This window comes from Thalassophryne amazonica, chromosome 15, assembly GCF_902500255.1.
Source record: "Thalassophryne amazonica chromosome 15, fThaAma1.1, whole genome shotgun sequence".
NCBI classification, from domain to species: domain Eukaryota; kingdom Metazoa; phylum Chordata; class Actinopteri; order Batrachoidiformes; family Batrachoididae; genus Thalassophryne; species Thalassophryne amazonica.
Genome location: NC_047117.1, coordinates 85,943,161 through 85,965,245, shown reverse-complemented (window position 1 = coordinate 85,965,245; position 22,085 = coordinate 85,943,161). Strand labels below are relative to the sequence as shown.

At 40.6% G+C, this 22,085-nt stretch overlaps 1 protein-coding gene across 1 annotated transcript; it reads right to left on the bottom strand.

Annotated features, from left to right (window-relative positions):
- Positions 1-2,713: 2,713 nt before the first annotated feature.
- exosc9 (exosome component 9) lies at positions 2,714-21,479 on the bottom strand. Its single transcript, XM_034188882.1, has 12 exons — positions 21,301-21,479; positions 11,613-11,707; positions 11,249-11,368; positions 9,711-9,813; positions 9,497-9,634; positions 5,411-5,493; positions 5,012-5,144; positions 4,832-4,920; positions 4,598-4,741; positions 4,328-4,506; positions 3,159-3,237; positions 2,714-3,043 (listed from the first exon to the last, which is right to left on the bottom strand). The coding sequence occupies exons 1-12, from the start codon at positions 21,364-21,366 to the stop codon at positions 3,013-3,015; spliced, it is 1,260 nt and encodes a 419-aa protein (XP_034044773.1). The 5' UTR covers positions 21,367-21,479; the 3' UTR covers positions 2,714-3,012.
- Positions 21,480-22,085: the final 606 nt, after the last annotated feature.

Here is a 22,085-nt window from a genome sequence, read left to right as displayed (position 1 = left end):
ATAATTTTTTCCTCAGAATTGAGTGATTCCATATTTTTTTCCTCTGCTTGGTCTAAAAAAGTAACCGTTACTGACTGCCACAATCTTTTTTCTTGATTTCTTATAGTGTTTCTTAAAGCCAGAAAGTTGCCATTTGAAATGACTTTAGTTTTGTGTCATGTCTGTGATCTGCTTTTTTTCTACAAAATTAAACAACTGAATGAACATCCTCTGAGGCCGGTGATTCCATAATTTTTGCCAGGGGTTGTAGTAAAAAAAGTAGAAAAGGGGGTGTTCACAATAATATTAGCATCTGCTGTTGATGCTACAGACTCAAAACTATTATGTTCAAACTGCTTTTTTTTAGCAATCCTGTGAATCACTAAACTAGTATTTAGTTGTATAACCACAGTTTTTCATGATTTCTTCACATCTGCGAGGCATTCATTTTGTTGGTTTGGAACCAAGATTTTGCTCGTTTACTAGTGTGATTGGGGTCATTGTCTTGTTGAAACAACCATTTCAAGGACATGTCCTCTTCAGCATAAGGCAACATGACCTCAAGTATTTCGACATATCCAAACTGGTCCATGATACCTGGTATGCGATATACAGGCCCAACACCATAGTAGGAGAAACATGCCCATATCATGATGCTTGTGCCACAATGCTTTACTGTCTTCACTGTGAACTGTGGCTTGAATTCAGAGTTTGGGGGTCGTCTCACAAACTGTCTGCGGCCCTTGGACCCAAAAAGAACAATTTTACTCTCATCAGGCCACAAAATATTCCTCCATTTGGCTTTAGGCCAGTTGATGTGTTCTTTGGCAAATTGTAACCTCTTCTGGACATGACTTATTTAACAGAGGGACACACAGGCGTCTTCTAACTGTCACAGCACTTACAGGTAACTCCAGACTGTCTTTGATCATGCTGGAGCTGATCAATGGGTGAGCCTTTGCCATTCTGGTTATTCTTCCATCCATTTTGATGGTTGTTTTCCGTTTCCTTCCACACGTCTGTTTTTTTTTTTTTTTTTTTGTCCATTTTAAAGCATTGGAGATGATTGTAGATGAACAGCCTATACTTTTTTGCACCTGTGTATAAGTTTTCCCCTCTCCAATCAACTTTTTAATCAAACTACGCTGTTCTTCTGAACAATGTCTTGAACATCCCATTTTCCTCAGGCTTTCAAAGAGAAAAGCATGTTCAACAGGTGCTGGCTTCATCCTTAAATAGGGGAGACCTGATTCACACCTGTTTGTTCCACAAAATTGATGAACTCACTGACTGAATGCCACACTACTATTATTGTGAACACCCCCTTTTCGAATTTTTTTTACTAATAGCCCAATTTCATAGCATTAAGAGTGTGCATATCATGAATGCTTGGTCTTGTTGGATTTGTGAGAATCTACTGAATCTACTGGTACCTTGTTTCCCATTTAACAATAACCCCTTAACGCCTGAATTTATATAGCTGTATATAAAAAAGTTTTGTGTGTGTTTTTGCCTTCAAGTAGATGGTAAATAACGTTGAGATTCTTAATTTCACTTTTTGCACAAAAAATAAACAGCAATTTTGGTATTTTGGTAATAATGTATGTTATAATGTTATACTAATAATACTGGTATGTTGCAAATTTGCGACAACAGCCATATTGGTCAATTTGGCATGTTGCATATTTGAGTCAAATATTGTAGCATATATGCGACAATAGGCGTTAAGTGGATAAGAAATATAGTCAAAACCTGGATTAATCTTTTTAGTCACATAGCACTACTATTATTCTGAACACTACTGTATAAGCACAAAATCACAAATACAAAAAACAGTATTAGCCCGAAGACAATACCTGCATTCATTTACTAGGCACAGACGACCTGTTTGAGCTGACTAATTCACCCGCCAAGGTTCATACACTTTCTTCACTGAGTGAAGACAGTGGTGGCAGCTCCAGCAGGTCTATGCTTTTAAGGGTTAAATTAACTTAATAAACTGCTTTGGATTAGTTGACTATGGATGGGACAACTAGTCGAAATAGTCAACTACAACTAGCTGACATCCAACTCGTCGACTAATTAAAACAGTTGGCTAGTTGAGTGTTAGCTATTTGTAGCTTTTCTATTATGACTAGTCGTCCCATCGCTAGTTTAGAACCTCGTTCCAACACTGGAAGAGCACAGCACCTGACCAGAGACGGCAGTCAGATTTATGAGTCCCAAAACATTTACAGTACATCCCAGATTGCGTACTCTGTAGGATATCGCTAGTCCAACTTCCATCCCAGTGAGCTACCTGCTCTGTAAGTAGACTGCTGGCAAAAGCAACTAAACCAGGCACCAAAATCTACACCTGATTTAAGTGTTATGCATTTAAAGTTCTAAAATAAAAATGCCCTGAATTAAACTCTGAATTAAGACATTTATATGACCAGCAGACACGCTGATCTCTTATTTTATGTTGTTTTTAGTCTATTATCCTGTTTTTGCTTTAATTTATATTGTCTATATGAAACCATTTTTACATTCTTTTTTGTTGGAAATATCCCATTTAAACTACAGCATTACTACATTTTTACTTTTTATTAAACAGAAAAAAAAATACTTAATTATTCAATGCAAAATGAGAACCAAACAACATTTCATTACAAAACTCAGCTTCCCAAGTCTGATTTAAAAAAAAAAAAAAAGTCTGCTGAAGAGATAGAACATTTTTCTGCAACATTTCACATCTTGGAAACTGTATGTACCTGCATTTCTGTACAATATTTGTATTTATATTGTAATAACATTTGACTAAATTTATACAGCGGCTCCCCAGTGACACTGGTGGGAAAAATAAATAAATCAATTGTGTGGTCATGCATTAATAACTCTTGGCCACTTCCATATTACTAATGCCTGGCTACATAATAATATTTTTTCCAACACTGTCATCAGGGGTGGGACCTCCATACATTTCAGAAAATTGGGAAACATTTCATCCATAATTGGGCGGCGGGGCATCTACAGTTTATGCAGTTTCAATTTTCAGTCTCTTCTTGAATGTTGCCGCCCCCTCCTGGTGGTAAGAGGGGAAAAAGGTGTTAATAAGAAATTTTAAAAAAATGAAGTCAAATTGTTCATTTTTTTTACCACAGACATTGAAAAGAGTATAAATATGGCTCCTGACTTACTTAGCAGTATTGTGTGTTACTGTTGGCTGAAGTATCACCACTTCCTCCTCCTCACTGTCAGAGATTTCAATCACATTTTCTTGGAAAAAAATGAAATGCATTTTTTAAACTCACTTATAACACACATACACACACACTTCATGTCACATTTCAAACTGACATATCCTGACTCATAAAATGTAAAACATCATTTTCAGTACTGCAGGATTTTTTTTTTTTTTTTTTTTGCTGTAACATTTAAAACCTTTACATTTGTGTTGATGTGCTTTAGATTAAGATCTACAGAACAATAACTGTTTGTATTCATATCTCTTGGTAACTTTTTTGTCTTAATGCTTTCATTTTGCATTTCTTTTTGTAAATCCCATTTTACATTTTTTTTATATCAACGTAATTTATACATTTGGCATTTTGCCCTTTTTATTACGTTTTACTGTACGTACTCTGCAGTTGAAAGTTGGTTCATTTTGGTGGATCTCTTGGTCTTTAACTAAAGTTGACATATTGGCTTGAGTGCAGTAACTGGCTCATCTCTTTCATTCGCTTTAAACCCAAAATGATCCAACACTGGAACTGCAGAGTGGCACATTGGAACAAGTCCATTTGGACTCATTCTTCAAACCCTTCCTGGATGTAACAGCTGATTTGTGTGTGTGTGTGTGTGTGTGTGTGTGTGTGTGTGTGTGTGTGTGTGTGTGTGTGTGTGTGGGTGGAGGGTGGGTGTGATGTGGTGGAGCTGTCCAAGCCCAATCCACAGTGGAAAAAAAACTCACTCACAGAGAAGACTGCAACTAGAAATGACAGCAAAACATGTCTCTGCACATTTATTATGTTCAATGAGTTTATAGTCAAAATCCTGCTATTTATTCAGGCGTCACGTAATTATAAGATGTTTGTGACACTTATGAAAACAAACAGACGTGTAAACACAGTAATTACCCCAACAGAGCTAATCTATACTTTATATGTACTGGATTATGGAACAAGCCAGTACTCTTATCACACTCATTAAGTAATTTGAATCTATTCCAAATGTTCTCATCTTCTCTGGAATTTGGCTCCAGTCAAACGTAACTGGTTTAGACTTAAAAACAAACAAAAACCAGATAAAACAACAAATGGAATGATTAAGCCACATCAGTAATGTGGATAATTATGTAAAGTTTTACCTCTGCTCTGCTCTCCATGTTGGTCCTCTTCCATCATGGCCATGTCTTCCTCCTGTTCATCACCATTACCATTCTGTCTCCCCTCGTCTTCATCATCGCTGTCCTCTACACCCCAGGAGTTCGCCAGCCCCTGCCCAATCTGACCCACACTCGGAATGGGCAGCACTGGGGACGGCACACTGACACACACCGTTAAGGTCCCACAAAAGACACACCATGAAGAAACTACAAAACAACAACAATATTCAATACAATCGCAGTATAGGATACGTCCGCGGTGGCTCTTCACCTGTTTGGACAATGCCACTCGCCTTTTCCGTGACATCTGATGTCTCCACTGGAGTGTCATCCCGTGTCAGAGCTGTGATCTGCTCCTGTGGTAAAGACTCTGCAAATCCACACTTATATTCTTTTCTGAAACATTTATGAGGCAGAAATCAGGTCTCGCCACATGGGTCCAATGACGCTTTACAATAAGCCGAGCGGCTGGACAATCCTCCTCACCTGGCTGCTTCATCATTTTCCAAAGCTTTAGTGATCAGCTCTGTGATTTCAGACACTTTGATGCTCGCTATGTTACTGCATCTCAGAACCTTCAACCCCACAGACAACAGAGTTTTAATAAACGCGTACAATGTTTAAGAGATATTAGGAATTCAATACTCGTGTCCAGAGGAGGTTCACCTGCTCCTTCAGCAACATGATGCCCCCGCTGGACTGGATGGAACAGATCTCTCTGTGTTTGTTCATAGCAATCATCAACAAGCCGTCCATCACCCGCTCCTCCCGCTCACAAGGGTCCACCAATAGATACGTCCTGCACAACCAACCCAATGCGAATAAAAAGGAAACACCCAGAAATATTACTCCCACCATCTGCTCCACACTTTTTATTGTACAAAATGTAGCAAAGAATGTTGGTATCTTCACCAATTTAGCTGAACACTTTGGAAAAAATGAAAAAATTTGTAAAATAATGTAACGTGAATGGTAATTGGCTACTGATTATTTTCCATTTCTCATCAAAATAGTAATTGTGATTAAAAATAATGATAGTAATAATGGCTTTGGATTGAGCCTCACCCTTGCTGGAAGAAGGCAAAGCTGATGCTGATGGGCATGTGGTAGATACTCAGTCGAACAGGGTCTCTCTCCTCTGGACTGTACTGTGCACAAGAACAAACACGGTTACACCCACTCGGAAGTGAAATACTGTTATCCCCAAGAGACAGGGACTCCAAAGCCAGCACGTCTGTCCATCCTTGTGTTGGGTGAGACATGGTTGTGATTTGTGTATTATCTGCACACTTCTCAAACACCTTCAAGACAACTGCTGGAGTCAAAATCCATTTTACAGATAACCAACAAAGTAAAGCATTGTACTTCAATAACTGTCATGGGTCACCAAATTATTTAGTGTAACATTCCCTCTGTGTTACTGAGTGACATTTATTTCTCCTGTGGTAGTTTTGACTCCTGGGCTGTTGAGCTCCACGTTCACGTGTTTGCACACTTTCAGGATTAACTGCACACCGTCCTGTAGCCAGATTGTATGAGGTTTGGACCTACTCTCTAGCGCTCTGTGTTACAGTGTTTTGTTTTGTTTTTTGACTCCATGTGACTAATTTTTGCTCATGTTCCAGATTTCTGTTTTTGCTCCCATCACAGTGTGTTCAACTCCATGATATTGACCTTTGCTGCCATTCTCGACTCCTGCCTTTCACCTGCTGTTCAGACTATGTGGAATGAGAATCTCTTGTTTTGATCTCATTATGTGTTTTGGATAATTCCGATCTCCAACACTTTGAAAGACAGTTGCTAATGACAACTCTGGTTTTTGAACTCTGCCTGGCTCTGAATTAGTCTTCTTTGTTTCACCCTCAGATAAGTTATTGCACTGATTACTGCGTATCTGACCCAAGCCTGAGTTACTGAGCATGCCTTGCGGCTGTAGCTGTTTAATCTGTTCTAGCTGTCCTTCCTTTCGGTTCTCTGCACTGAGGACTCTGACTAAGTTCCTTTACAGATAAACGTAAAAAAAAAATAAAAATTAGAATTTGATGGAGTCAACTTTTCCTACAATAAGTTTTTTTTTTTTTGTTTTTTTTATTTAAGTTAAAATGGCTTTTGTATGGTGTTTGGAAGTGGTAACTTTGGAAAAATATGCATTTTCTTAAAAATGTTCAAATAGCAAATAAATAAAATTCAACATGGGGTCTAATGGATTTTTAATGATCCAATGAAATAATGTTGAATGGATAGAAAGGATGTTGGGATTATTTACCAGACCGTTTTTCAGCTTCAAAAAGTGGGTACAACAGTAAATGCTGAAGAACCACCACCTTATGCAAAGATGTTGACGGGGGAACATGACAGCAGCATGTCTGAGTCTGATGCTCTTTCGGAGCGTCAGCAATGATTCACAGATTATCACCTTGTTTTTGCTTAAAATGCCCTCACTTCTGTTTAAAACAGACTTGAGAATGATTTAAGAGGTTTTACTTTGGCATCTGATGGTTAATAATCACATTATTCCCTTTGATCGCTTTGGGTGTAGAGCAGGGGTGGCCAAGTTCGGTCCTTGAGATCTACCTTCCTGACACTCTTAGTTGTCTCCCTGCTCCAACACACCTGAATCCAATGAAAGGCTCATTAAAAGCCTGCTAACAAGTCTTTCAGGTGGACCCGAGTCTGCAGTTCATCTCCACCTTAAAGATACTAACCACACGTTTGAGGACAAGGAAGTTAAAATCTTAGCCAGAGAGAAGAAATGGTTTGAGAGAGGAGATAAGGAGGCATTGTATGTGAAACAGCTGAACCCCAGCCTTAACTGGGGAGGGGGTCTGAGACACGCTTTGTCCCCTGTTTACAATGGGGTACTCAGGTCAAAGCCATTTCAGTCTTTTGTAGTAGAGAAGCTTGAATCTTCGACTGGACTGAGTTGCTTGACGCGAGGACGTTTCGCTTCAAATTGCAGAAGCTTCCTCAGCTAAAATTCTTGCTCTGGTGGTCTGACTTCTGTCTTGACTCTTGTAGAGAAGAATAATGATTCTTCTCTACATTCTACATTCTCTCTCATTATTCTTCTCTACAAGAGTCAAGACAGAAGTCAGACCACCAGAGCAAGAATTTTAGCTGAGGAAGCTTCTGCGATTTGAAGCGAAACGTCCTCGCGTCAAGCAACCCAGTCCAGTCGAAGATTCAAGCTTCTCTACTATGGAAACCACCTGGACAACTGAGAGCCTACACAGAAACATTTCAGTCTTTTGTTCATGGTAATGAGTCATTCACGTCATCAGGAGACTCGTCAGGAGAGCCGTCAGGAGAGGCGTCAGTCCCATCATTAGGAGGGACAGCTACCCTGTCATTAGGAGGGCGCTAACTAGAGCACAATATGGGCTAATTAAAGCAATTGTTTAGTCACTAACCAATAGCAGTCTGCCTCTCGGTAGGAGGGGTCTGGTTATGTTTAAAATTCAAGCTTTTGGTGCTTCTGTTTGTTCTTCTCTACAAGAGTCAAGACAGAAGTCAGACTACCAGAGCAAGATTTTTAGCTGAGGAAGCTTCTGCGATTTGAAGCGAAACGTCCTTGCGTGAAGCAACCCAGTCCAGTAGAAGATTCAAGTTTCTCTACTATTTGACGCGTAACTCAATAAATCCCTCCTGAAATCCCCCCCGCTTCGCCCAGAGCAGCTTTCTCCTGCCACATTTTAGTACTTAAACAACTCTATCTTCTTTTCTTTCACCGGAGGTTCGGAGTCCCATCCACCAAGAAATGTATGTGCTTGGCTCAGCACAGTAAGTGTGTGCTGTATCGTTTCTAACTCTGAATAATCTGAAAGATGCATAGACAGGATTATCTCCATTACATGAGTTTTAAAAAGGCCAAATATTAAGCATTTTATGAACATTTGATGTAAAACCTCTAAATATGTGCAATTTACACCATCAATCACAAGGTAATAACTCGCAGAACAAAGCTAGTCAGAACTCTCCCCTCTATCAGATCCTTTTTCTCTCCTTTTAAACTTGCAATTCTGCACGTTAAAGATCTTTTTAGTTCCACTACTGTTGCTGCCTCGAATGGTGAGTTAATAACAGCTCCAGGTTCATCTTCTGGGTCCAAAATTGATTTAAACCTACTGCATCCTTCTTTGTTTACATCTATAAATGCCGGCAGTAGGCAGCCAGACTATCCCATGATGCATTGTGCAAGGGCATACGCACTGGCAGAGATGCAGAACCTGCAGGTGCAGTGAGAAAAAAAAAAAGAAGTCAGGGTCAGTAAAGCCTGGTTCACACGGCAAGATAATTAGGCCGATATCAGACTCGATCTTCCCCTTCCGACAATCTTAAGGACGCCCTGATTGTCGTGATGATGCTAAAGATAATCTTATCAGATATTCCTGCTGTGTGTGGTGTGTTAAGAGCGCTCTGAACTGCTCGGAAGGACGTCATGAATGCTCCAATCGCAAATCGGGGATATCCAACATGATGGATCGTCTTGGCTCGATATTGCAGTGTGTGTGATGTCCCCTGACCACAAATGAGCACGCAGCCTGCTGAATGCAACGTGCAGCCAATCAGAAAGCGAGGTGACGGACGCACGGAGTGAAATCTAAAATCAAACCAGCTGTTATGGCTTACCAGAAAGTCCAGTGGTCGCGCTGTCTCCACTCCTTTAAAGGACACCTTTTCTTTTTCTTTTTGTATCGTTTTTTTTCCCTCTGTTGTAAATAGTCCACAAACTATCCCTGTTTGTTTACTCTGAAGTCACGTTTAATCTCGAGAGATTTTGTGAGATTTCCTGTCTGAGCTGGGAATGTTCGTGTGTGAAATCTGTTCATGTGTGGTGTGTTGATTTCACCGTGTGGCTGCACACCACACACTGTACCATCAAAACTGTTAGATCTATGATTTTTTTTTATCTCCACGTGTGTGGTCTCTCAGGTTTTGGAAACTTACAGATAATTTTAAAATCTTGCCGTGTGAACCAGGCTTAAAACTGTGCCAGGAAAAGAAAAGAAAAAGCCCAGAAACTACTTGGGATTCAAACACTTAATGAAAACAATTCAAGTATCTCAAAAATGACGAACACGACATAACTGAAGAGTGAATTCCCAGTACATGGAACAAATTCCAGACGTGGGGAAATTGTTGACAACTCACCACAGTGACTTCCTCTCCTTGGATGCTGACGTCTGGGCGCCTGAAGTGACACATGGCGGTGATGGCGGCAATGCTAGCAGCGTCCATCAAATTCCCATCATGATTCAAGGTGTGAACATCCACTCTGATCTGCCACACCTGACGCACACACATTCACTGTCAGCATCACGCGGGATACACATTCATCTCTTTCAGTTATACTGTTGCCAGCTACCTTTTCTCCAGACACTACACACAGCGACTCCATATCAATGCACTTGGAGTTCCGCAGACATCGTTCCAGCTGTCTGTTAAGTTTCACCGACAACTCAGACTGCCTGTAGAGAAAGAGCCAACACAGCTGCAAGTTCAATGTTAAAAAAAAAAAAAAAACCCAATGTGATCACCTTTTTTTCTTGTAGTATTTCACCACCAAAGGCTTTGATGTCTGTCAACCTGATACTGTTGTCTATCTAAATGGGCCCAAAACATATCTAATCCAATGTCTGATCCATTTATGTTCACCTATTATTTTTAGTACATGATGAATCAGTGTTTCAAAAGTAAATGTGACTTATACTCATGCGTGAATAATGTTTTTTTTTTCCTCTTGAGGCATTTTTTGACAAGTGCGACTAGTACTCCAGAGAATACAATCATTTCATCAATAGTCCATGGGCCAAGCAGGTTTTCAGTACCACTTACGGTGACTAAACAACACTTAGAATCCAGCCTCAGTGTATCATGGCCTACACAAAAATGTATGATAGCAATCTCAGGGTGGTAGCTGTAGCCAGGTAGGGGGTCAGTGAAGAATTACACAGAGGTCAAACTTTAAAAATGCTCCAATCATGTTGAAAACTATATCACATTACTTGTTTGGTCATAACAATTCCAAAAAGGTATAGTTTGGACTATCTGTGATGGAATGTTTTGGAGTTATGGGGTAAAAACAGGAAAAATTGTAGCAAAGGTCAGTTTCAGTTTGTACAGGGGTCAAAAGTTAAAGTTGCTCTAATTACAGTACAGAATGACGCAAATTATTGGTTGAAATAAAAGGATTAATAAATGGAATAGTTTTGACTGTTGAATGTTCGGTCTCCAAGGTAAAGGTCAAACAAGGTCAACATCTATTGGATTCAATGACATGTGACATATGTTACCCTGTAACATGATAACTAAGCATGACAGATGGTGCAAACTATTCCTTATTAGAACCCTATTAACCCAAACAATAATTTGCATCATTTTTTTACTGAATTTTAGCAACTTTAACTTTTGACCCCTGTACAAACTGAAATTGACCTTTGTCACCATTTTTGCTTTTTTCTCCATAACATTCCATCATAGCTAGTACAAACTATACTTTTTTGGAATTGTTATGATCAGACAAATAATATGCTATAGTTTTCAATGTGATTGGAGCAATTTAAAATTTTGACCTCTATGTAATTCTTCATTAACCCCAACCTGGCTACAGCTACCACCCTGGGATGGCTATCATACATTTTTGTGTAGGCCATGGTACACTGAGGCTGGATTCTAAGTGCCGTTTAGTCACCTTCAGTGGTACCGATTAGGTCAAAATTGATGACTGGCTCATGGACTACAACTTGTCCTTCAGTCTCTCCCTCCACACCAAAATCTACATTTAACACATTTCATTTTTCCAAGAAAATAGTAACAGTGTATGTTTAGATTCCCAGCTGTTTCTGACACTGATGAAACACCATGATGTGTAAGTAACATAAAACTCATTTCTGCTTTCGGTACCTGCCCTGTTCGAATGCTGGTGAGGCCATGGGCGACAGCTCCATGTTAACAAACATGATTCCCTCATTAGGCCGATTGTCTTTAGGAGCCACCAACTCACAGGATACCTGGGCCATGACCCTGTGGATTCCAGAACAAACTGATTTTATTTTCACAAAATTTAAGTTTTTAGGATCACAGTTTAAAATCAACAAAGCTGAAACCGGTTTCATCCCAGTCTGTATTTTTGAGCAATCAACAGATTTTTCACCTTGGTGGAAACATACAAGAGGAAGATCCGTTTGTGAAAGTATATCCAAGACTTGGGCTTTGTAGGTCTGATCACTGTACAACGCAGAGATTTAAAACATCTGACCATGTTTACCTGGTATTCCCCAAGTCCACAAAGCAGCATCCATAGTCAGTCCCAAGAGTAAGCTTGATTTTCCTGAAGTCGTATGTCTGCCGTCCATCCAGACGCTGCAGAGAGTGTTTGAAAAGAAAACCGAGATCTGCTGAGAAACAATTCTCCCACAACAGGAACCTGAACACAGACAACCTCAGTCCATACACTGGAGTAAAGCCACAGTTCCAACAATTTGGCAATATTTAGACAAGACAACTGTATGTTTTCTCAAGTTTTTATCTTCCATTATTTTCTTTTGACCGCAAATCATCTAGCCTTACATGATCCAAGCATGGCCATTTTAGACAACAATAGATGACTGGCCAAAATACATGTCCACCAATTAAAAACATGCCTTATCCAGCACTGGAATATGCAACACAGGTCCCTTGCATCAATCACCCTAATTGGAGTAGAAGATCCATCTTGCGGAAACTAACATCTGTGGTTTGGCAGGAAATTCTTGTAAACAAAGAAACAAACCTCAAGCATTCCTTAAAGCAGAGCTTTGCAACTTTGGCTAGTTTTTGGCTGCTGTGAGCCACATTTATTCTCTCTCTCTCTCATATATATATATATATATATATATATATATGCATGATCAGTGAGGAAATATGATGTCATGCCTTCACACCGAACTCGGCTCCAAACCTTCCTCCAGCAGGAACACAGTTCAGCATCTCTTTTTCACACTTCTTTACCTTTTCAGCTCTGCTATTCCAAGAAAGTCTAACCAAGGTACACCTGTATGAGACCCCTCGCTCTGTCACACTGTTTTTCACTTCCTCCCTTCATCCAACAGCATTAATATTATTATTATATTGCTTTTTTCACCGGCTCTGTCATGATTATGAGCATGTAAGAAATAAAGTCTTTTTTGTCTTGTTATCGCCGCATGCTCGGCGGTGCCTCGACAGGGGGTGTGTATGTGTTGTTGTTGTAGTGCCATAAAGCAGTTTGTAGAGCCCGACCGACATATCGGCTGGCCGATATTATCGGGCGATATAAGCCCTTTTCAAAGTACTCACTATCGGCCAAAATTTTGCCAATACAACGCCGGTAATTTCTCATAAACAGAACACTTACTGAAAATGTCCTTGCACCGTTTGTCTAGTAGATTACATTCACCCCACATTTCTCCCGTTTCAGTTCAACTCAGTTTGATTAACTCAGTTTATGTAGTAATGTGTCAAATGTGCTTCATTGCATCGGTCACGTTTTTTATTAAGCCCACATTGTGGGCTTAATAAAAGGGGGGCTTAATAAGGCAGGCATGTACATCTGCAGCTGGTCCCTGGGCGCCTAATGGCGACTTCTGCTCCTACTGGCAATTAGGATGGGTTAAATGCAGTAGACACATTTCATTGTGCAGGGAACATGTTCTTCTGTGCATATGACAATAAAATTCCTTTGAATCCTTGTGTAGACCTTATTTCTAGCATGAAAAACTTTCGTTTACTGCTAAGAGGTTGAAACATTCAGATTTACTGGTCGTCCGGAAGTGTTCTGGGAATTACTGCCATTCGCCATTAACCCTCTGGGGCCGACGCTGTTGTATACGACGGCTGGGACCAAGCTTTACTATATTGTAAATAACTTTTTAATGAAATGACATAGAAACTTACTTTTTTATTTTTTGCTGAAAAGTTAACTCCGCGGACTTTCGATCCACCGTCGGCCATCTTGGTACTCCTCAGAAGATGTGTGATGACGTGCGCAATGTGAGTGTCCAATCGGAATTGGTTCTCCGTCACATGGTTTTCCAAAATCCAATCGTAGAGCAGATTTACCTCACGTGATATGGCAAAGGTCATTTTCAGGAGTGATGTCTTACTAGTTAGCCCATTTGAATAGCACCCTAACTGCTCCAACTGCATTTCTGCATTTTTTTTCACTTGAAAATTCTTCTCTGTTATAAAGTTAATCATTCTGAGGACAAAGCTTCAGCTTTTAGCTCATACCATTTTTGTTAAGGATCCAAAAAAGAACATTTTATTCATTTAAAAAAAAAAAAAAACAATGATATCGGCTGATTTATCGGCTATCGGCAAATCAGCCGATTTATAGATTTTCGGCATTTTTTTCATCCAAATATCGTTATCGGCATCGGCCTCAAAAAAATCCATATCGGTCAGGCTCTAGCAGTTTGTGTTTCTTGTGAAATCTGAGACTCTCATTCTCATGGCACTGGGTCGGTTTCTCTGAAGTTGCAAAGCTGGTTTTCTGCTACAAGACCCCTGGTGGGGCCACATGACTGGACCCCAAATCTTTCCCCATGATATTCTTATGCAGTAACAGTACAGAAACAAATTTATCCTACATGGAGTAACTGCAATGTTAGAAACACTGGAATTCTTCTTTTGGCTGCCTCTGTTATGAGTCACAACAGCAGATGAAGGCTGGGAGTACACACTGGTGCCGTGTTTCTATGCATCCATGACTTCACAGAACTGCATTGGGTCCTGGACGGCAATCACCCTGGCAGAAAACTGATCCACGGTGTATGCCTGGACATAGAAAACAAGATCTAGCTAATCTTAACCCCTGACCATTTACAAACCCATGGAGCAATGACCCATTTTTACCAGTTACCAGATCCTTGTGGACAAGCACAGTTCCTGTTGGTGCCAAGAGCAGGGTTCTAGCAAGCGCAAACTTGCATTACGGCCCGTTACGCTATAATTTTGGACCGTTACGCTTATTTTGGACCATTACAATTTTCAATACAGCGTCTGTAATCAACCATTTCTGCAGCGCGACTCCAGTTTGAAGCGTGAATTGAAGCAATGCTTCGATTCAATGGCTCGTGGGTCTTTGATTCGCCGCCCTTCAGAAGCAGTAAGTCCGCTTCTTAAGCCCTCTGAAAGCCATTAAAATATCATGAGTCACTTTTGTGTGGATTAAAGTCACTAACTGGGACTCTTGTCTTGTTGCAGTCGAGAAACGAGAATCATCCTCTGTTCCGTTGTCACAGCTTCAAACGCTGTGCCGCAGCTCTGCTGAGACAGAGTCCGCTTGGAATTAATAACTTCAAAATGAATTGCCACTTTAAATAAAATGACACCTCTTACAAACGTTGCAATACAGACAAACTACAATCAACTAAAATGTTTTTTCCACCCAAAATGAGACGTCCTGCATTCTTTATGAACCTAACCTGCAGCACAGCTGCAAGAGCTCAGCTCATAGGCATGGAAAGACATTCATACCAATAATAATGTCTGAAAGGAAATGCTTTTGACAAAAACTAACATTTTATTTCTGTTTATGTCCAGAGATCAAGGATCCACCATGTAGAGTTTATTATGTCCAGAGTTTAAGGATCCAGTAACCAATTTCATATTTATTTACTTTAAGACTTAATAAAATGTTGTTCAATTTCAATTTAATCAGCTTATAAAGTGGCAAATTACAACAAAAGCCGTCTCAAGGTGCCTCACACAGAACAGTTCAACATTAAAAAAAAAAAAAAAAAAATTCAAATACCTAATTAAAAACAGAAGTAAAACAATAAAACAATAAAAACTACTCATAACAAAAATAATAAAAACAGGCTTTAAGTCTTGACTTAAAAATGTCCACGGACTCCGATTGCCTCACTGAGGGCCATGTACTGGTTAACCCAGAATGAGATTGCCCACTCAACAAACTACCCCAGCCTTATGGACATGATGAAGGGACTTGGGCTGTCGTACCTGGCTTTTCCCCTTTGGGTACCCCTACAATGGCCAATTTTTAGCTTGAATTTTCAAAAGTTCCTCCCTTCCACACCATCCCCCCCTCAGTCACTTCACACCCTCAACATTACCACTACGCTAAAATTTTATCCTAGCTAGAACCCTGCAAGAGAGTTGTAATTAGGGGGGTCTGGGGGTGGAGCCCCCCAGAAGCTGAAAGGCAAAAAAAGAAAAATGCTTGGGGGGGGGGGGGGGGGCAAAGCCTCCCATAAGCTGAAAGGTTTTAGCCATGCTAATGCTCCCCTGGAGCATCTGCTCAAAAAAAGTTTGAAGGACCTAAGTGACATGGTGAGATGCTGAAGAGCTTCGCTCCTTCATGTCTGTAACATATACATATTAGCAATAATAATAATAATAACTAGGACTGCAAGCAGTCATATACGGGCCCTCGTTCCGCGCAACCGCCTACCCAGGCCAGTGGGTGCCCTTGTGACCACATGTGGGCATGTGCATGCAGGGGCAACCACTCTTCACACAGTTAAAATTTTAAACAAATCACACAATGCATCAAGGAGTTATGACATGTTGATTGTTCATCCACTAGGGGGCACTCAGTGTACAAACAGAGGGACTGGGTGTGTTCAGGAGCCAACCATCATCATACATGTGAAGTTTCAAGTCAATCAGGCAAAGCATGAAGGAGTTATCATGACTTGATGTTCCATGGCAAAGGGTCAAAATGGCGGCACCATAGCGGCCACACCCTTCAACATAGAGAAAAGCTTTCGATAACTTTTGGTCAGTATCGTCTGTGGGTGATGTGGAAGAAATTTGAAGTGCATTGGACAATATCCCTAGGAGGATTTCGTTCAAATACAACATGTGGAAATCATTTCAAAATGAGAAGAGAATTCAAAATGGCCGACTTCCTTTTTGGAGTAGACTCATGGTGCAAGAGACTTTTTTGTACGTCTATGCAAGTCACATGTGTACCAATTTTTATGTCCCTACTCCAAAAAAAACGCTATGGGGAGGGTTTTTTGAAATTGTCAAGGGGGCGCTATTGACGCACTTTGCCCCGCCCATGGGCGAGGCCCCTATGAATTCTAGGAGGTTGTCATGCTTGACCTGTGTATCAATTTTCATGATGATATGACAAAATTAAAGCCGTCAAAAGGAAGAATGTAATTTCATGGCGAAGGGGCGATATTCGGTACGCCTCCACACAGAAGCCGTTACTCGTAAGTTCACGGCGATCATCACCTATGTTCACCAACTTCTTCTGCATGTTTTAGAAGTGGAAAGAAGTTGATTGGGTTAAGTATGTGACATCAGGACCTCTTAAAGTAAAAATAGGACATTTCCCGCCACCAGCGGGGGGGGCGCTATGGCGCAGGTGGGAACTTAAGATATGTAGACGTTCAGGGCGGAGCCCTCATCATGTCCAGCAAGTTTGAAGGATCTACGATGAAGTGGGTGTGACAGCCGTTCGAAGTGAAATGGCGTGCTCCGAAAAGCTTGCCAAAGTTTGACGACCCCTAGCAGCCACGCCTTTTGACTTAATTAGAATCTTTTGATAACTTTTGATCACCATTGTGTTGTGATGATTTTGACCAAATTTGAAGACAATCGGATGAAATCCCTAGGACGAGTTCGTTCAAATGTAAGTAGTGGAAATGGCCAAAAATGGCAAAAATTTACTCAAAATTGAAACTTAAAATCAAAATGGCCGACTTCCTCTCGATATTTCACCATGACAGTAAGAGACTTTCGTGCGTCCTGGAATGGTAAATATGTGTACCGAATTTCGTGAGGCTACGATGAAAAAAGCCCAATGAGGATGGGTTTTTGAAAATTTCTAGGGGGCGCTATTTCGCAATTTTTCTGCGACCATGTGCGAAGCCCCCAAAATATCGAATTTTGGATCCGGCCGGACGACTTTGGAAAGTTTGGTGAGTTTTTGAGCATGGGAAGAGGCCGAAATTTCGATTTCAAAAGTGAGAATAAAAATAATAATAATAATAATAATAATAATAATAAACAGCGCAATTACAATAGGGTCCTCGTAGGACGTTGCCTACTCTGGCCCTAATAATAATAAATAACTAGGACTGCAAGCAGTCATATACGGGCCCTCGTTCCGCGCAACCGCCTACCCAGGCCAGTGGGTGCCCTTGTGACCACATGTGGGCATGTGCATGCAGGGGCAACCACTCATCACACAGTTAAAATTTTAAACAAATCACACAATGCATCAAGGAGTTATGACATGTTGATTGTTCATCCACTAGGGGGCGCTCAATGTACAAACAGAGGGGCTGGGTGTGTTCAGGAGCCAACCGTCATCATACATGTGAAGTTTCAAGTCAATCAGGCAAAGCATGAAGGAGTTATCATGACTTGATGTTCCATGGCAAAGGGTCAAAATGGTGGCACCATAGCGGCCACACCCTTCAACATAGAGAAAAGCTTTCGATAACTTTTGGTCAGTATCATCTTTGGATGCTGTCAAAGAAATTTGAAGTGCATTGGACAAAATCCCTAGGAGGAGTTCATTCAAATACAACATGTGGAAATCATTTCAAAATGAGAAGAAAATGCAAAATGGCCGACTTCCTGTTTGGAGTAGACTCTTGGTGCAAGAGACTTTTTGTATGTCTATGCAAGTCACACGTGTACTAATTTTCATCTCCCTACTCCAAAAAAACCCCTATGGGGAGGGGTTTTGGAAAGTTTCAAGGGGGTGCTATTGAGGCATTTTGCCCCGCCCATGGGCGACGCCCCTATGAATTGTAAGAGGTTGTCGTGCTTGACCTGTGTATCAATTTTTATGATGATGTGCCAAAATTAAAGCCGTCAAAAGGAATAACGTAATTTCATGGCAAATGGGCAATATTCGGTACGCCGCCACACGGACGCCGTTACTCGTAACTTCATGGCGTTTATCGCCTATGTTCACCAATTTGTTCTGCATGTTTTAAAAGTGGAATGAAGTTGATTGGGTTAAGTATGTGACATCAGGACCTCTTAAAGTAAAAATAGGACATTTCCCGCCACCACCGGGGGGCGCTATGGCACAGGTGGGAACTTAAGATATGTAGACGTTCAGGGCGGAGCCCTCATCATGTCCAGCAAGTCTGAAGGATCTACGATGAAGTATGTGGGCGTGACAGCCGTTCGAAGTGAAATGGCGTGCTCCGAAAAGCTCGCCAAAGTTTGATGACCCCTAGCAGCCACGCCTTTTGACTTAATTAGAATCTTTTGATAACTTTTGATCACCATTATGTTGTGATGATTTTGACCAAATTTGAAGTCGATCGGATGAAATCCCTAGGAAGAGTTCGTTCAAATGTAAGTAGTGGAAATGGCCAAAAATGGCAAAAATATGCTCAAAATCGAAACTTAAAATCAAAATGGCCGACTTCCTGTCGATATTTCACCATGACAGTAAGAGACTTTTTCGTGCGTCCTGGCATGGTAAATATGTGTACCGAATTTCGTGTGGCTACGACGAAAAAAGCCCAATTTGGAGGGGTTTTTGAAAATTTCTAGGGGGCGCTATTTCGCGATTCTTCTGCAATCACGTGTGAGGCCCCGAAAAATATTGAATTTCAGATCCGGCCGGACGACTTTGGAAAGTTTGGTGAGTTTTTGAGCATGGGAAGAGGCCGAAATTTCGATTTCAAGAGTGAGAATAATAATAATAATAATAATAAATAAATAATAATAATAATAATAATAAACGTCGCAATTACAATAGGGTCCTCGTAGGACATTGCCTACTCGGGCCCTAATAATAAATAATAATAATAATAATAAAAAGCGCAATTACAATAGGGTCCTCGTAGGACGTTGCCTACTCGGGCCCTAATAATAATAAACAGCGCAATTACAATAGGGTCCTCGTAGGACGTTGCCTACTCGGGCCCTAATAATAATAATAAACAGCGCAATTACAATAGGGTCCTCGTAGGACGTTGCCTACTCAGGCCCTAATAATAAATAATAATAATAATAAACAGCGCAATTACAATAGGGTCCTTGTAGGACGTTGCCTACTCGGGCCCTAATAATAATAAACAGCGCAATTACAATAGGGTCCTCGTAGGACTTTGCCTACTCGGGCCCTAATAATAATAACTAGGACTGCAAGCCGTCATATACGGGCCTTCGTTCTGCGCAACTGCCTACCCAGGCCAGTGGGTGCCCTTATGACCACATGTGGGCATGTGCATGCAGGTGCAACCACTCATCACACAGTTAAAATTTTAAACAAATCACACAATGCATCAAGGAGTTATGACATGTTGATTGTTCATCCACTAGGGGGCACTCAGTGTACAAACAGAGGGGCTGGGTGTGTTCAGGGGCCAACCGTCATCATACATGTGAAGTTTCAAGTCAATCAGGCAAAGCATGAAGGAGTTATCATGACTTGATGTTCCATGGCAAAGGGTCAAAATGGCGGCACCATAGCGGCCACACCCTTCAACATAGAGAAAAGCTTTCGATAACTTTTGGTCAGTATCATCTTTGGATGCTGTCAAAGAAATTTGAAGTGCATTGGACAAAATCCCTAGGAGGAGTTCATTCAAATACAACATGTGGAAATCATTTCAAAATGAGAAGAAAATGCAAAATGGCCGACTTCCTGTTTGGAGTAGACTCTTGGTGCAAGAGACTTTTTGTATGTCTATGCAAGTCACACGTGTACCAATTTTCATCTCCCTACTCCAAAAAAATCCCTATGGGGAGGGGTTTTTGAAAGTTTCAAGGGGGTGCTATTGAGGCATTTTGCCCCGCCCACGGGCGATGCCCCTATGAATTGTAAGAGGTGGTCGTGCTCGACCTGTGTTTCAATTTTCATGATGATATGACAAAATTAAAGCCGTCAAAAGGAAGAACGTAATATCATGGCAAATGGGCAATATTCGGCACGCCGCCACACGGATGCCGTTACTCGTAACTTCACGGCGATCATCGCCTACGTTCACCAAGTTGTTCTGCATGTTTTAGAAGTGGAAGGAAGTTGATGGGGTTAAATATGTGACTTCAGTACCTGTTTAAGTATAATGTTCATATGGCGAGGGGTCAAAATGGCGGCACCATAGCGGCCACACCCTTCGACATACAGAAAAGCTTTCGATAACTTTTGGTCAGTATCATCTCTGGGTGATCTGTAAGAAATTTGAAGTGCATTGGACAATATCCCTAGGAGGAGTTCGTTCAAATGCAACATGTGGAAATCACGCCAAAATGAGAAGAAAATTCAAAATGGCCGACTTCCTGTTTGGAGTAGACCCATGGTGCAAGAGACTTTTTGTACGTCTATGCAAGTCACATGTGCACCAATTTTCATTCCCTACTCCAAAAAAAACCCCTATGGGGAGGGGTTTTTGAAAGTTTCAAGGGGGCGCTATTGAGGCATTTTGCCCCGCCCATGGGCGACGCCCCTATGAATTGTAAGAGGTTGTCGTGCTCACCTGTGTATCAATTTTCATGATGATGTGACAAAATTAAAGCCGTCAAAAGGAAGAACGTAATTTCATGGCGAAAGCTCAATGCGGAGGGGTTTTTGAAAATTTATAGGGGGCGCTATTTCGCGATTTTTCTGCGACCATGTGCGACGCCCCCAAAATATCGAATTTCGGATCCGGCCGGACGACTTTGGAAAGTTTGGTGAGTTTTTGAGCATGGGAAGAGGCCGAAATTTCGTTTTCAAGAGTGAGAATAATAATTAATAATAATAATAATAAACAGCGCAATTACAATAGGGTCCTCGTAGGACGTTACCTACTCGGGCCCTAATAAACAATAACAACTTAAGAATAATCACTCAGCACGCATAAAATCTGAAGAAATAAAGGGCTTGAAGTGGTCAGGGCATCGGCGCTATCAATAATGAATCTCTATAATATTTAATTTAGTATTTTAAGTAGCGTGCAGTTTAAAATTAAACAGAAACAGACAACATTCAACAATCAACTCACCTTTTTTTCTTCAATCGCTTTAAGGAAAAAATCCCGCTCACAGTTTGACAGCGGAGTATCCTTCATGCTACAAAAATTAAGTTTTATTTCAAATTATTTTAACTCGCCGCTAACGAAATCAAACTGCGCCCAAGACGTGCTTCACTTCTTCTTCGTGTGTCGGTCTATTAGAGGTTGGTAAACCTGCAGGTTTATGTAGCGCCCTCTAGTGTCTGCATAAGTGAGTCTTGGTTCTGTTTTGGGCGGCTTTCACCTGGTGAGGCTGTAGTTTTCTAGGTATCTGTGTGTCTGTGTGTGTTATGTAAAAGATCAGTGTTCTCTGTGAAGCTTTAAACTTCAATCATTGTGTCGGAACCGGTTTCACTAATCGAAGGTTCATTCGAGGACATCTGGCGGAGAAGTAGCTGTAGTGCAACAACATAATCACACTGACGTCACACAAGTGCCATTATCGCTGTCATAAAGAAAATGCAATAAATAAATAAATAGAGATCAATATAAAAAAAGGAAAGCGCTCAATGTTTAAAATAGAAAGATCGATGTAAAAAATAAAAAGAAAGATCAATGTTTAAAAATAGAAAAGAGGGTGATGTTAATAAAGCCAAGAGATCAATGTGAAGAAATGAAAGAGATCAATGTTTAAAAAAAAATTAAAAAGAAAGATTGATACAAAAATAAGCAAAAAAGAAAAATCAATGTTAAAAAAAATAAAAAGAAGTTCAGTTCAAAAAAATAACGATGCGAAAAAAATTAAGAGATCAAAGGTGTCTTCATTTCTTGTTACC